This window comes from Dreissena polymorpha, chromosome 1, assembly GCF_020536995.1.
Source record: "Dreissena polymorpha isolate Duluth1 chromosome 1, UMN_Dpol_1.0, whole genome shotgun sequence".
NCBI classification, from domain to species: Eukaryota; Metazoa; Mollusca; class Bivalvia; order Myida; family Dreissenidae; genus Dreissena; species Dreissena polymorpha.
Genome location: NC_068355.1, coordinates 184719843 through 184734601, shown reverse-complemented (window position 1 = coordinate 184734601; position 14759 = coordinate 184719843). Strand labels below are relative to the sequence as shown.

The following is a 14759-nucleotide window of genomic DNA, read 5'->3' as shown; positions in this document are numbered from 1 at the left end:
GTGACACATTGAACGGAAATATTGACAAATAATTCGTCTTTAATGAGTGAATACGGAGTGTTTTAATAGACGTGTTTAATTGTAATTATACAATGTTATTGTGTGTGGCATTTAGACGGACGTTAACGAGCAAGTTAAGCGTATAGCAAAAATAGTTTTTGTTACAATACTTTTTTATAAATTAAATATAATAGTATTAAAAAAATATATATACATAAAAACAAAGTCAAAAATAATACTTGAATTTGGAATGTTGCTATCATGTATTTTTTTTATAGACCCATGTCATGCGCATTGACTAAAACCGGCTTGGATAATGAGTGTGTGGGCTAATCTTACGTTGACTTCCGCTAACGACTCGCATGTAAGCGTTACTTCCGGTGATTTAAACTGGGCCGTTTTGTTACTGGGTGTCGTCGTGGTGTTTGGGATAACCGGAAACGTGATGGTCTGCATGGCCATATCCCTGGAGAAGCGCCTTCAGACGGTCACAAACTACTTCCTGTTGTCGCTGGCCGTCACGGACCTCCTTGTGTGTCTGCTGGTCATGCCGCTCAGCATCATCGATGAATTATTTGGTAAGGCAGAACACACCAGCATGAACTGATATGTGGTAAGGCAGAACACACCAGCATGAACTGATATGTGGTAAGGCAGAACACACCAGCATGAACTGATATGTGGTAAGGCAGAACACACCAGCATGAACTGATATGTGGTAAGGCAGAACACATCAACATGAAATGATATATGGTAAGGCAGAACACATCAACATGAAATGATATATGGTAAGGCAGAACAAAATAGAACGAGGATTTATGTGGTCAATCAACACGAAACTATAAGCAATACGGCAGAATTAATTATAACGATGATATATTTGGTAAGGCAACACACTTTAGCAGAAAACATTTAGAGTTACGGTTGAACAAATTGGAACAAATGTATATGGGGTAAGGCAGAACAAATACGCACGGTAATAAGCGGTAAGGCAGAGCAAATTAGAACGAGGGTATTTGTGGTTGGGCAGAATACATAAGCACGAAACAATAAGCGGTAAGGCAGAGCAAATTAGTCCGAAGATATATGTAGTAAGGCAATATATTTCAGCGCGAAGCAGCTAGCGGTAAGGCAGAACAAATTAGAACGAGGATATTTGTGGTGAGGCAAAACACATACGTACGTAATAATAAGCGGTAAGGCAGAAAAAACAGAAGGAAGATATATTTGGTAAGGCAGGACACACGAGTAAGTAACGTTATATAAGGCAGAACAGATTAGAACGAAGTTATATGTAGTTAGGCAACATATATCAGCACAAAACAATAAGCGACAGAACAAAGTAGAACGAGGATATATGAAGTTAGGCTGAACACATCAGCACAACATTATATGTGATCAGGCAACGTACATAACGACGATTATATAAGTGGTAAGGTAACACACACCTCTATGAGTACATATGTGGTCAGGCAACCTATATAACGACGATTATATATGTGGTAAGGTAACACACACCTCTATATGTACGTATGTGGTCAGGGTCACATACATAACTACGACATACATGCGGTAAGGTTACACACGTAACGATGTCCATTTCTGTGGGCAGGTAACACACACCAATATGATAATATATGTGGCCAGACAACATTCATATGGTAAGTTTAAACACGTAACGATGATCATTTATGTGGTAATACGGCACAAATCACCCCGATCGTATATATGGTATAGCAGCACGCATCAAGACGATAATTTATGTGGTTAGAAAACACACATTACCGTGATCAAATTTGTGATCAAGCAACACATATAACACATACGACCACTATCATATGTAGCAACGCAGCACACAAAACCGCGATAATATATGTGTCAGCACACGTAACCATGATCATACATATGTAAAGGTGGCTCACATAACCATGATCATACACATGTAAAGGCGGCACACATAACCATGATCATACATATGTAAATGCGGCACACATAACCATGATCATACATATGTAAAGGTGGCACACATGACAAATATCATTTATGTGATAAGGCAAAATACATAACCACGATCATATATGTGGAGATCACATAATGAGAGTCATGTATGTGGTACAGCAACGCACATTACTGCGATCGTGTATATGGTATAGCAACATATATCACAGCGATCATACATGAGGTAAAGCAACGACCACTTTCATTTATATGTGGTTATAACTACTATCATATACCGGGGTATATAGAAAGGCAGTACTTATAACTACTATCATATACCGGGGTATGTAGTAAGGCAGTACTTATAACTACTATCATGTACCGGGGTATGTAGTAAGGCAGTACTTATAACTTCTATCATGTACCGGGGTATGTAGTAAGGCAGTACTTATAACTACTATCATATACCTGGGTATGTAGTAAGGCAGTACTTATAACTACATGTACTATCATGTACCGGGGTATGTAGTAAGGCAGTACTTATAACTACTATCATGTACCGGGGTATGTAGTAAGGCAGTACTTATAACTACTATCATGTACCGGGGTATGTAGTAAGGCAGTACTTATAACTACTATCATGTACCGGGGTATGTAGTTATGTAGTAAGGCAGTACTTATAACTACTATCATGTACCGGGGTATGTAGTAAGGCAGTACTTATAACTACTATCATGTACCGGGGTATGTAGTAAGGCAGTACTTATAACTACTATCATATACCGGGGTATGTAGTAAGGCAGTACTTATAACTACTATCATATACCGGGGTATGTAGAAAGGCAGTACTTATAACTACTATCATGTACCGGGGTATGTAGTAAGGCAGTACTTATAACTACTATCATGTACCGGGGTATGTAGTAAGGCAGTACTTATAACTACTATCATGTACCGGGGTATGTAGTAAGGCAGTACTTATAACTACTATCATGTACCGGGGTATGTAGTAAGGCAGTACTTATAACTACTATCATATACCTGGGTATGTAGTAAGGCAGTACTTATAACTACTATCATGTACCGGGGTATGTAGTAAGGCAGTACTTATAACTACTATCATGACGGGGTATGTAGTAAGGCAGTACTTATAACTACTATCATATACCGGGGTATGTAGTAAGGCAGTACTTATAACTACTATCATATACCGGGGTATATAGAAAGGCAGTACTTATAATTACTATCATGTACCGGGGTATGTAGTAAGGCAGTACTTATAACTACATGTACTATCATGTACCGGGGTATGTAGTTATGTAGTAAGGCAGTACTTATAACTTCTATCATGTACCGGGGTATGTAGTAAGGCAGTACTTATAACTACTATCATGTACCGGGGTATGTAGTAAGGCAGTACTTATAACTACTATCATATGACGGGATATGTAGTAAGGCAGTACTTATAACTACATGTACTATCATGTACCGGGGTATGTAGTTATGTAGTAAGGCAGTACTTATAACTTCTATCATGTACCGGGGTATGTAGTAAGGCAGTACGTATAACTACTATCATGTACCGGGGTATGTAGTAAGGCAGTACTTATAACTACTATCATGTACCGGGGTATGTAGTAAGGCAGTACTTATAACTACTATCATGTACCGGGGTATGTAGTAAGGCAGTACTTATAACTACTATCATGTACCGGGGTATGTAGTAAGGCAGTACTTATAACTACTATCATATGACGGGGTATGTAGTAAGGCAGTACGTATAACTACTATCATGTACCGGGGTATGTAGTAAGGCAGTACTTATAACTACATGTACTATCATGTACCGGGGTATGTAGTAAGGCAGTACTTATAACTACTATCATATACCGGGGTATGTAGTTAGGCAATACCTTTAACTATTATCATATACCGGGGTATGTAGTAAGGCAATACCTTTAACTACTATCACATATGTCGTAAGACAGCGTACATAACCACGGTCATATGTGGTAAGATAACACTAATCATGGCGATGTGGTATGTTGTAAGGAAGCACTCATAGCTCTTACCATATATGCAGAAAAGTAACACATAGCTATGATCATATATTTGGTCTGGAACCGCATATCGCCACGATCATAGCAACCAGAAATAAGTGACTGTGAATGGTTGGATTCACGCCCGCCTATAGGTTTATGTAGCATATTTATTTTTGTTGCGGTTTTATGCTTTCCTCGTGTAACAATACGGGGTGACTTTAAAAATTCCTACATAATATGTTCTATAATTAATATTTTCGAACCTATTTTAAGGTTAAGGATATATCGAATTATGCGTTATCATTTAACAGTTCTAATCTTTCAAGTAATGAAGTATTTTCGCACATTGTACGGATGTCACATAACCGCAAAACATGGCAACACTCCGCGACCGCTCTTAGCAGACCACATGCAATTATCGCCAAGCGGGTTGCCCTCGTAACTATGTTTAGCGTTATGTAGCAGCTTTATTCAGATTTGAAACTCAAACAATTTTCTGTCATCGCAAAATTGCGTCGTGTTCATTGGACAAGGTACTGCGTCGTGCTGATCGGACACAGCCCGGTACTTCTATCATAAGCGCTACCTATATGACCAAACTATAGTCGTGTATATTAGTTTTAGTAGACTGTAACAAACGTGCGTCTCCATAATCCATTGTGTCCGGCAAAATTGTTTCTTCCGGCAAAATCACAACACGAGTATATAGCCGTAAATGTTCCATCATGTCATATGTGCTTGAAGCATGACGGTTTGTAATGCAATAGGTGCTTGAAAAAATGGTAACATTTTGGGAACAGTGATCTAATGGTAGGGCGCTGGCTTGGAGATCGAGAGGCCCTGGTTCAAATCCCGCCCTGACCACTGGAATTTTCCTGAGCAAAAAATTTCTCCCACACTTGCTCCTTTCCACCCAGGTGTATAAATGGGTACCTGTGAGGGAAATAAGCCAATGTGCCGTGGCTGCATACTGCGCCAAAATGTTAACGGATGACTTATGACCCAGTAATCTGGGAAAAACTGTGAAGCGCCTTTGTACGCACATACTGTATGAAAAGGGCGCTATATAAATGGGGGTAAAAAATTGACGTGTGTTATGTAATAAATGCTTGAAACATGACGACTCATTATGTCGTATATGCTTGAAATATACAGACTCCTATATATCCACTTTCTTTAGGAATTATTGAAATTGTGTCATCACTTAACAATATCACATAGTACAAATTGGATTAATAATTTAAAAAATATCTTCAGAAATTGAAGCATGTTCTCTTCCAAATACATTTTCCTAAATTGAATTAGTTATTCCCATAAAATCAGCACTCTATAATTACGGCCGACGTCATATATATACAGTAATAGTGACATGTGGCCATGCCAGACGATGTCATTTATGCAATTATAGTGACATGTAGCCCTGCTAGACGATGCCATATATGCAGTTGTAGTGGCATGTTTCCCTGTCCGACGGTGTCATATAAAAAATTATTGACATTTAGCGATACCGGACGATTCCATTAATACAGTAATAGTGGAATGTAGCATTGCGAGACGTAATCAAATATACTGTACATGTAGAACTTTCGGGCTGTGCCATATATAAAGTAATAGTGACATGTAGCCCTTCCGCACGATGCCATACATTAATGCACAGTGACATGTAGCCCTGCCGGATAATGTAATATGTATAGTAATAGTGAATTGTAACCTTGCCGGATGATGTCATATATACAGTAAAGTGACATGTAGCCATGCCGGACGATGTCATATAATTATACAGTAATAGCGACACGTAGCCTTGCCAGACGATGCAATAGAAACAGTAATAGTCACATGAAGCCCAGCCGTACGATATCAAATAAAGACTAATAGTGACATACTGTAATACTATTATATTATAGCCATGTCAGACGATGCCATATAAACAGTAGTAGTGACATGTAGCCCTGCAGGACGATGTCAAATTTACACTTTAAGTGACATAAGTTAAATACAGCATTGTGTTTCATTGCCTCTAACTAATTGCAGTTGAAGGGAAAGTATAGACAGCTAGATGCTGGTGTTTATGTAGAAATGCGTTACTGATATACATGTATGCACACTTAATCAGCTGCATATACGCCTACTCTACTTTAAAGACATGTTAATAGCATAGTTATATTATTACGTGACTAAAGGACATTACTTAGACATAAAAACGACCTTTACCAATGCCTGGCAATGTTGAATAAAGAACGTAAATAGCACATGTACCTCACAAGCTATTGCGCTAACGTAACGCCAGCACAAAATAAAACAATCGTTTTCACGTGTTCACAAAAGCTAACGCGCTTACGTGAGGCCAACACCAATTAAAACAATACCACCTTGATGTGTTCCGCTGAGACTTCGATCTGTTTCGGGTACGTGCGTACTTGTGTTTGGATCAATAGTTCGTGCATCAGGTGAGAGCATCATAGCCATTTCTCGCGTCTTTTAGCCATCACGAGTACAAATGAGTGTACTTAAATCGCCCGGTACCAAGAACAAAATATCTGACATAAATACTCGAAATGTTGTCACATGCGACAAGGCTTAATAGTTTGCCTGCATATATTAAGAGTGTGTTTATACATTAACGTATGCTTTATTAAAGAGATTATGCTCAATATTCTTGTAAGTACTTCCCTACAATTACACTAGTGGACTTTTAGGGAGATTCAAATTATCCTATCGTCCCAGGAAGTTAAAGAAGAGGCTGTATTAAATAACATGTACAATGTATATTATTAACCCTTTCAGTGCGGGAACCGAATTATGAAGGCCTTTGCAAACAGTTTGGATCAAGATGAGACGCCACAGAACGTGGCGTCTCATCTGGATCCAAACTGTTTGCTATTCTGATAGTATTCTTTGAAAAAATCGAAGAAAATGCTAATTTTAGAAATTCAGCAGACAACATTTTAGCAGACGACAAATTACCCAGCATGCAAAGGATTAAACTGTCTTACTGCACAGCACATATACGGCTACTTCCTATGTGCGTGCACACTCCGGCCGTTCTACCGTGGGTTAGTTAGGCTACTTCCTATGTGCGTGTACACTCCGGCCGTTCTACCGTGGGTTAGTTAGGCTACTTCCTATGTGTGTGCACACTCCGGCCGTTCTACCGTGGGTTAGTAAGGCTACTTCCTATGTGCGTGCACACTCCGGCCGTTCTACCGTGGGTTAGTAAGGCTACTTCCTATGTGCGTGCACACTCCGGCCGTTCTACCGTGGGTTAGTTAGGCTACTTCCTATGTGCGTGTACACTCCGGCCGTTCTACCGTGGGTTAGTAAGGCTACTTCCTATGTGTGTGCACACTCCGGCCGTTCTACCGTGGGTTAGTAAGGCTACTTCCTATGTGCGTGCACACTCCGGCCGTTCTACCGTGGATTAGTTAGGCTACTTCCTATGTGCGTGCACACTCCGGCCGTTCTACCGTGGATTAGTAAACACATGAAGACTTAAAATATGACATAGCTAATTTATTAATTATTGATATGGAATATTTGACATTTAATTTCTAATACTTTCTTATTTTGCAAGTACAATACGTACTGCACTATATATAAAGTATTACATACTTGGCATAAATCCCCCTGTTAATACTAGTTACCGGATGCATAAATAGAGATGTTTCCACTGGAGTCTACATATTGTATACAGTAAACTGTAGTTGGTTCCCGTCTAGGCCTACCCTAGCGCGGAAAGTTGGTTCCCGTCTTGGCCAATCTTAGCGCGGATTAAGTCGTCGTCATTAGCAGCCATCCAAATCTGAATGATGTTTAACCCATTTATGTCTAGTGGACTCTCCCATCCTTCTTAATTGGATCAATTTATTTCCAAAATAAGGGATGTCTAGTATATTTATTTCTATATTTAGAATATTTCTTACAGAAATTCCTTTAAGCAAACAGCGCAGACCCAGATGAGACGCCGCATTATGTGGCGTCTCATCTGGGTCTACGCTGTTTGCCACACTGTTTTTTTAGACGCTATGCATAAATGGGTTAATCTACGCGTAAATGTGTTGATGGTCCACTGTGCGATGCACTTTTATAAGTGTTGCAATGTTCTGCAATATTATGGATTAGTAGAAGCAACATAACCAACATCATGTACTGCTTCTGACTTGTTTTCTTGAAGAAGTGACTGTATTTGAGCCGCGCTCTGCAAAAACGGGGCTTAATGCATGTGAGTGAAGTGTCGTCACAGATTAGCCTGTTGAGTCTACACGATTGTCATCGTACTTTCGCATTTACATCATAGTGCTATCGTGTTATCGTCATAAAACTGTCGCGTTTTGGTCATCGTTCCGTCGCGTAATCGCCATCATAAAATCGTGTCATAGTGTTGTGTTATAATCATAGTAGTATCGCATTCAAACTTTCGTTTTCATGGTAGTTTTCGTTTAAAGAAAGTCTCGTCTAAACGAGAATTCCAGAAGATGCAGAGGCAAATCAGGGACGACACTTAACGCAGGGACGACACTTAACGCAGGGACGACACTTAACGCACATTCATTAAGCCCCGTTTTCCCAGAGTGCGGCTCATGTATAGCTTTGGATTAATTTTTCTTGAAAACATGTGTATTTATTAGCTTTAAGATTGTCTTGTTCTATAAAGAACGGCGTGTCTTGAAATAAAAACAAGTACACATGAAGAAGATAAGACAGTAAAGGCGACAGTACGAGGAGGAATACACGATACTACGACAGTACCTAGCTAACAATGCGAAATAATCTCGTGTTATCATCATCATTCTGTCGCATCGCCGCGTATGAACATTGTATTTTCGTTTTGTCGAGTCATCGCCGTCGTGATGTCGCGTTAACGCCATCGTAATGTCGCGTTATCGTCATCTTAGTGTCGCTTTATCGTTATCGAACTGTCGCGTTTTGGTCATTGCACTGTCTCGTTATCGTCATCTTACTGTCGCGTTATCTTTATCGAACTGTCGCGTTTTGGTCATCGCACTGTCTAGTTATCGTCATCTTACTGTCGTGTTATCGTTATCGCACTGTCGCGTAATCGCCATCATAATATCGTGTCATAATGTCGTGTTATCATCATAATAGTATCGCCTTCGAGTGCCAAGGCACATAGAAGTGATTTCACACCAGTTATGTATGTTTCCTCCACCTAAATGAACAGGGCCCATCTCAGTATAAAGAGTGATGTAAGACGTGTGTGAACATTATTGAACGCACATGTTTAAGCTCGTACAATAATTTCAGTATGTGAGCACCTTAACTTCCTTGTCGTTGTCTAATGATTCTGAGTGTCTTAACGATAGCCGGTGTGCATGGATTCTTTTGTATTTTATACATGCATATTGTATACGACCACTGGATAGGATACTATACTTTCAATTTCAACAATGTTCAATTTAATAAATCCAAACTGTGTGTTGTAATTGTAACAACCGAAACAAACAACTTTGCGAATGAATTTTTATCAGTGTAGTTAACATTTAAATGCTTTCTGTAATAAAGAAGTATAGAGCATGTTTAAGTCTTTGCTACATCTATCAGTAAGAATATGGTTTTAAAAAAGGTCTCCCTTGACACGTTCACGACCAAGAAAATACCATGGTTACGGTTGCCGGCTAAAATACCTCAAACACGTGGTCGTGTGTTTATTGTAAGCATGCGCGTATAAACCGAAAGGTACACGATGACGCTAACAAGACGGTGCAATGACGACAACGCGACAGTAAGATGACATTAACGCGACAGCACGATGGCGATAGCACGAAATAGATCGCATTATCATCATCGTTCTTTCGTAGTATCGTTTCCTCGTACTATCGCGTTGTCGTCATCGCACGGTCGCGTTGTCGTCATCGCACGGTCACGTTGTCGTCATTGTACGGTCGCGTTGTCGTCATCGTACTGTCGCGTTTGAGTCATCAAACTGTCAAGTTGTCGTCATCGTACTATCGCGTAATCGTCATCGTGATATCGCGTTTTCGTCATCGTACTGTCGCTTTGTCGTCATCGTACTATCGCGTTATCGTCATCGTACTGTCGCGTAATCGTCATCGTACTGTCGCGTTGTCGTCATCGTACTGTCGCGTTGTCGTCATCGTACTGTCGCGTTATCGTCATCGTACTGTCGCGTTTTCGTCATCGTACTGTCGCGTTAGCAACATCGTAATTAAGAGTATCGACTTTAAAATCACTCCATACAGAGACGATGGCACAAACGGGATGTCGTAAAATTAAACACTGACCGAGTAATCTCTAGTCCTATGTTTCTAGGGAGTGATCATAATTATGGATATACAAATATGGACTTGTATCTGTGCATCATCGTGGGATGGTGCATCAACATCATCAAAATCAATATCATAGTCAGCTGTGAAAATTGCGATGCTGCACATGTAAAACGGCCATACTTATTAATTGTACTTACATAAAATAAACCCTAACTGATTAAGTATAAACACAAATAAACAGTTATAACACGACCAGTACAAAGCAGTTTAAATATAACATTCAGATTACAATGTCTTCTAACCTTTAAACTAATTATCACAATTCAGGCCCGTAGCCAGGGTTTTGAAAATGGGGGGGGGGGGGGTGCGAATTTTTGTCATAGACGATTGTTATTGAGCAACGAAGTGGAGAAGGGAGTATGTGCGGGAGGGGATGTTAAAACGAAAAACTCCTGCATTCTGGTCATTTTTTTTAATGTATTCAGAGACTAAAGTTATAGAGCATTTTATATGAAAATTCACTTTTATTGACCATACTCAGTGACTGATCTACATGAATATGTATTCCCCACCACGTTTTTCAATAACCACCTTTTTCGAACAGTCATGGGAATACATCATTTTATACGGTGTTTAACCCGACACAAGTATGCGCGCACACACTTTGTTTACCTATGCAACAAAAAATTATAGAATGTGAAATCAACAATAAGAACGGTATAAAATATCATTATTTATTGGAATCTTGGAATATTGATAAAATTGATAAAATTGGTGTGTTTTACCATTCTAACATTCTACCATTCATAAATCGAGCAAATTAAATGGAAATATTTGACTTTTTTACAAATCAATTATTTGTCTGCTACTATGGATAGTACCAGAGGCCTAGCATTGCTTAAAACGTGCTAATAGTGTATTGTACAGCAAACACTGATTAACGAAATTGGGTCTTCTCTAATGTGCATCAATTCTAAAAACAAATCCAAATGGTATAATTGGTTACTTATTTATTTTTTCAACTATTTTTAACAAATAAGTTATCTTTTTCAAAACGAATTTCGGAAACATACGAACACTTTAAGCTTCATTAAGACCATATAACCAAAGACTACTGGCCCTATGGTCTCAACGTCCTAAACAATGTATACAAGGACGTTGAAGCAAAAAGATGTACTTATTTGCCCATTATATGCTCAAGATCCGTCACAGTTGATGAAAAGTAAACGTGAACGTCCAGCTGATCATATAACGTTTTGAATTCATTTTAACAACTGTTTCAGAGTAGGACATTCATAGTGTCAAGTTTGACTTAATTAAAACATTGTGGAAAGTTCTGTATGTAGAGCAGAACAGATGCCATTAAGTGTTGGTAAATACAAAGACCTATAGATATCTATAGGTCTTTGGTAAATAGAAAAAAAGCTATTTTTGCTTTGTTACAATGATTTGTTTTCTTGTCATTCAAAAACTAATAATCACCTAAATTGTATTTTCTTGTTTATAAGATTATTTGTTTATTCAAGTTAATCAAATTGTTTTTCCATCCATTTAGATAATTTTCGAAAAAGGTTATTGGACTGGGATTTCAACCCACAATAAGTAGGCTTCAACATTTTGTTATGATATCTCTTGCAGTTATAGCTTTAACAGACATTAAAAACGATTACAAAAGTTACTAAACAATCATTTAGTATCAAATATCTATAAATAAGTATCGATTGTATACGGATTAGAGTGCCAGATTAATAATTTTGCATTATACAAAAAACAAATATCTATTTGTAACAAAGATTCCAATTTCATTTTGAGGGGACCGGCTTCTTAGATCTTCTAAAAGTTTGCTTTCACTACTTCTAATGATTTCAACAATTCTACGGTTAAAACTTGTAAATAAAAATCATGCACAATCTTGGAAATTACTTAATCGAAAAAAAAATTATATGGAATCCTGTCGGTAGCATATTGAATACAACATTATTTTAACGCTCATATACGAAGACTCTCTGGTTTCCTGGAAAAAATAAATTTCCGTGTTTGCGTCCAATTAAGTTGGGTGCAACTTAGAGTACAATTTCTTTCTCGTCCAAAAAGATTAGGTGCCAACGCACCCAACGCCCCCCCCCCCCGGCTACGGGTATGTATTTAAAACAGTATCTTTCAGTATCAGTATTATCGATTACTGTAAAATAAGTTTTATTCGCGGGGCTTTAATTTGTGTTGTTTTTCTTGGTTTACCGATATACGAGTTGAACACAAACGCATCGGATAATGAGCGACGCAATTCTCGATATTTGTCCAAAATTAGTAATCCATCAGTTTTCGTGTCCAAAAAGTCCTTTTTAAACTACGAAATTACATGTCAACGAATATAATTGAGCCTTGTTCTGAGAAAACTGTGCGTAAAGTGTCGTCCCAGATTAGCCTGTGCATCAGGGACGACACTTTCCGCTTTTATGGTATTTTTAGTTTGAATGAAGTCCCTCCTTACCGAAAATCCAGTTTAGGCGGACAGTGACGTCCCTGATTAGCCTGTGCGGACTGTACGCACATGCATTAAGCCCAAATTTCTCAGAACAAGGCTCACTTAGTTTACAGTTGACTGAACGTCGGGGCTAAAATAAACTGAAAGAAACGAGTATGGGCAAAGTTTCAAAATTTACTCTTTGTTTTTTTTTTTGGAAAGGGGGGCTGGGGGCTGGGATTCTAAATTGACTATTTCAGAAGTCATCGAGTGTAATCGGTTATGTTTTCTTTTCCGCATTTACAAATGAGTATAGGCAAAGTTTACCCTGTGTTGTTGTTGCTTTTTTGTTGTTGTTGTTGTTTTCTTTTTTTTTTTTTGGGAGGGGGTGGGGGATGGGGTCTGGTTGCTAAATATACATTTTTAGGAGCCATATAGTGTAATCGGTTATGTTTTCTTTTCCACGTCTACACGAAATTATTTTTGTAGGTTATTGGCGGTTCACTACGGTCATGTGCAACGTATTCGTCACCGTTGACGTCATGATGTGCACGTCATCAATCCTCCACTTGTGCGGTATCTCCGTACAGAGGTACATCGCCATCCAGTTCCCGCTGCGCGCCAGAAACAAATCGAAGTCTATCGTGATCGCAAAAATAGGTTGCATCTGGCTGTTGGCCATCTTAATATCGAGCCCCGTCACTGTTCTTGGTGCGCTAGACGAGTTTAATATATTGAACGAGCATCACTGCACTCTCAAACATAATGGCTTCATAATTTACGGGTCGATATTGGCGTTCTTCATCCCACTTGTTATAATGATCATCACGTATGCCCTGACTGTACGCCTTCTTTACAAGCAGTCCAAACGCTGCGATTACCGCAGAAGCTCGGAGTCCGCGGGAGGCGCTCCCATCATCCGGCGCTGTAGGACGAGCTCGGTGCGGCGGAGCGAGCAGCCTAGAACACGTGAAGAACACAATCCGGACCAGTACGAACTTATCGAGCGAGAGAAGTTGAATAACAATTCCAATCTGCAGAACGGCTACACCCGTGTACCGAGCATACTGTCACATTCAGTGTCGTGTGAAACAATCTCCGGCAGAGGTGCCGAACACAGTGCATACGAACGGCAAAATATCAAGGTGCATAACTCTTGTTTTCTTGCTGTGCCGGGAGGGTTTGGCATAGAGTCCTCGCTGGATTCGTTCAGCGGAAGTGATCTATCTGACGACGACGATCACGGACCACGACGTGGATCGTTCACACTGGGCGGCGACAGTTCACGCAGACATTCCTTTAGAGACATCATCAACAAGCAGTTCCTCATAAAGGCCTCCAGCATACTCAACCTTGCACGTGACCGCAACAAAGACCGCACCGCGGTAAGAACGGAGCAGAAGGCCAGCAAGGTGCTCGGCCTCGTTTTTGCGCTCTTCCTACTCTGCTGGCTGCCATTTTTCATCGTCAACGTGATTCCCGCCATGTGCGCGCGCTGCAACGTGCCTGCGACTCTCGTGTCCACGTGCTCGTGGCTAGGCTGGGCGAGTTCTACTATCAACCCTATCATCTACACAATGTTCAACAAAACCTTCAAGAGGTGCTTCGCAAAGTTTCTGACCTGTGACTATGGGCGGCAAGACCGCCCCGTATTAGTGACCCCCAGCTATAGCCGCAAGATGAACATTTCAATACGGGATGTCTACAGTGACTGAGTGGCCACAGCTATAGCCGCAAGATGAACATTTGAATACGAGAGGTCTACAGTGACTGAGTGACTTCCAGCTATAGCCGCAAGATGAACATTTGAATACGAGAGGTCTACAGTGACTGAGTGACTTCCAGCTATAGCCGCAAGATGAACATTTCAATAAAAGAGGTCTACAGTGACTGAGTGACTTCCAGCTATAGCCACAAGATGAACATTTCAATAAAAGAGGTCTACAGTGACTGAGGGGCCGAAGACACAAGTGTATAAATACCTTGCATGTGCTCATTTTGCAGTTATCGAACTGGGCACATAAAAAAACTTTCCGTGCAAAATGTCTATTTTATGCTAAAATTTTATAG

The 14759-nt window shown here is 39.7% G+C and overlaps 1 protein-coding gene across 1 annotated transcript; it reads left to right on the top strand.

Annotated features, from left to right (window-relative positions):
* The first annotated feature begins 445 nt into the window (after positions 1-445).
* Positions 446-14404, top strand: LOC127864957 (5-hydroxytryptamine receptor 2C-like). The gene is made up of 2 exons (XM_052404855.1): positions 446-578; positions 13179-14404. The coding sequence occupies exons 1-2, from the start codon at positions 446-448 to the stop codon at positions 14402-14404; spliced, it is 1359 nt and encodes a 452-aa protein (XP_052260815.1).
* Positions 14405-14759: the final 355 nt, after the last annotated feature.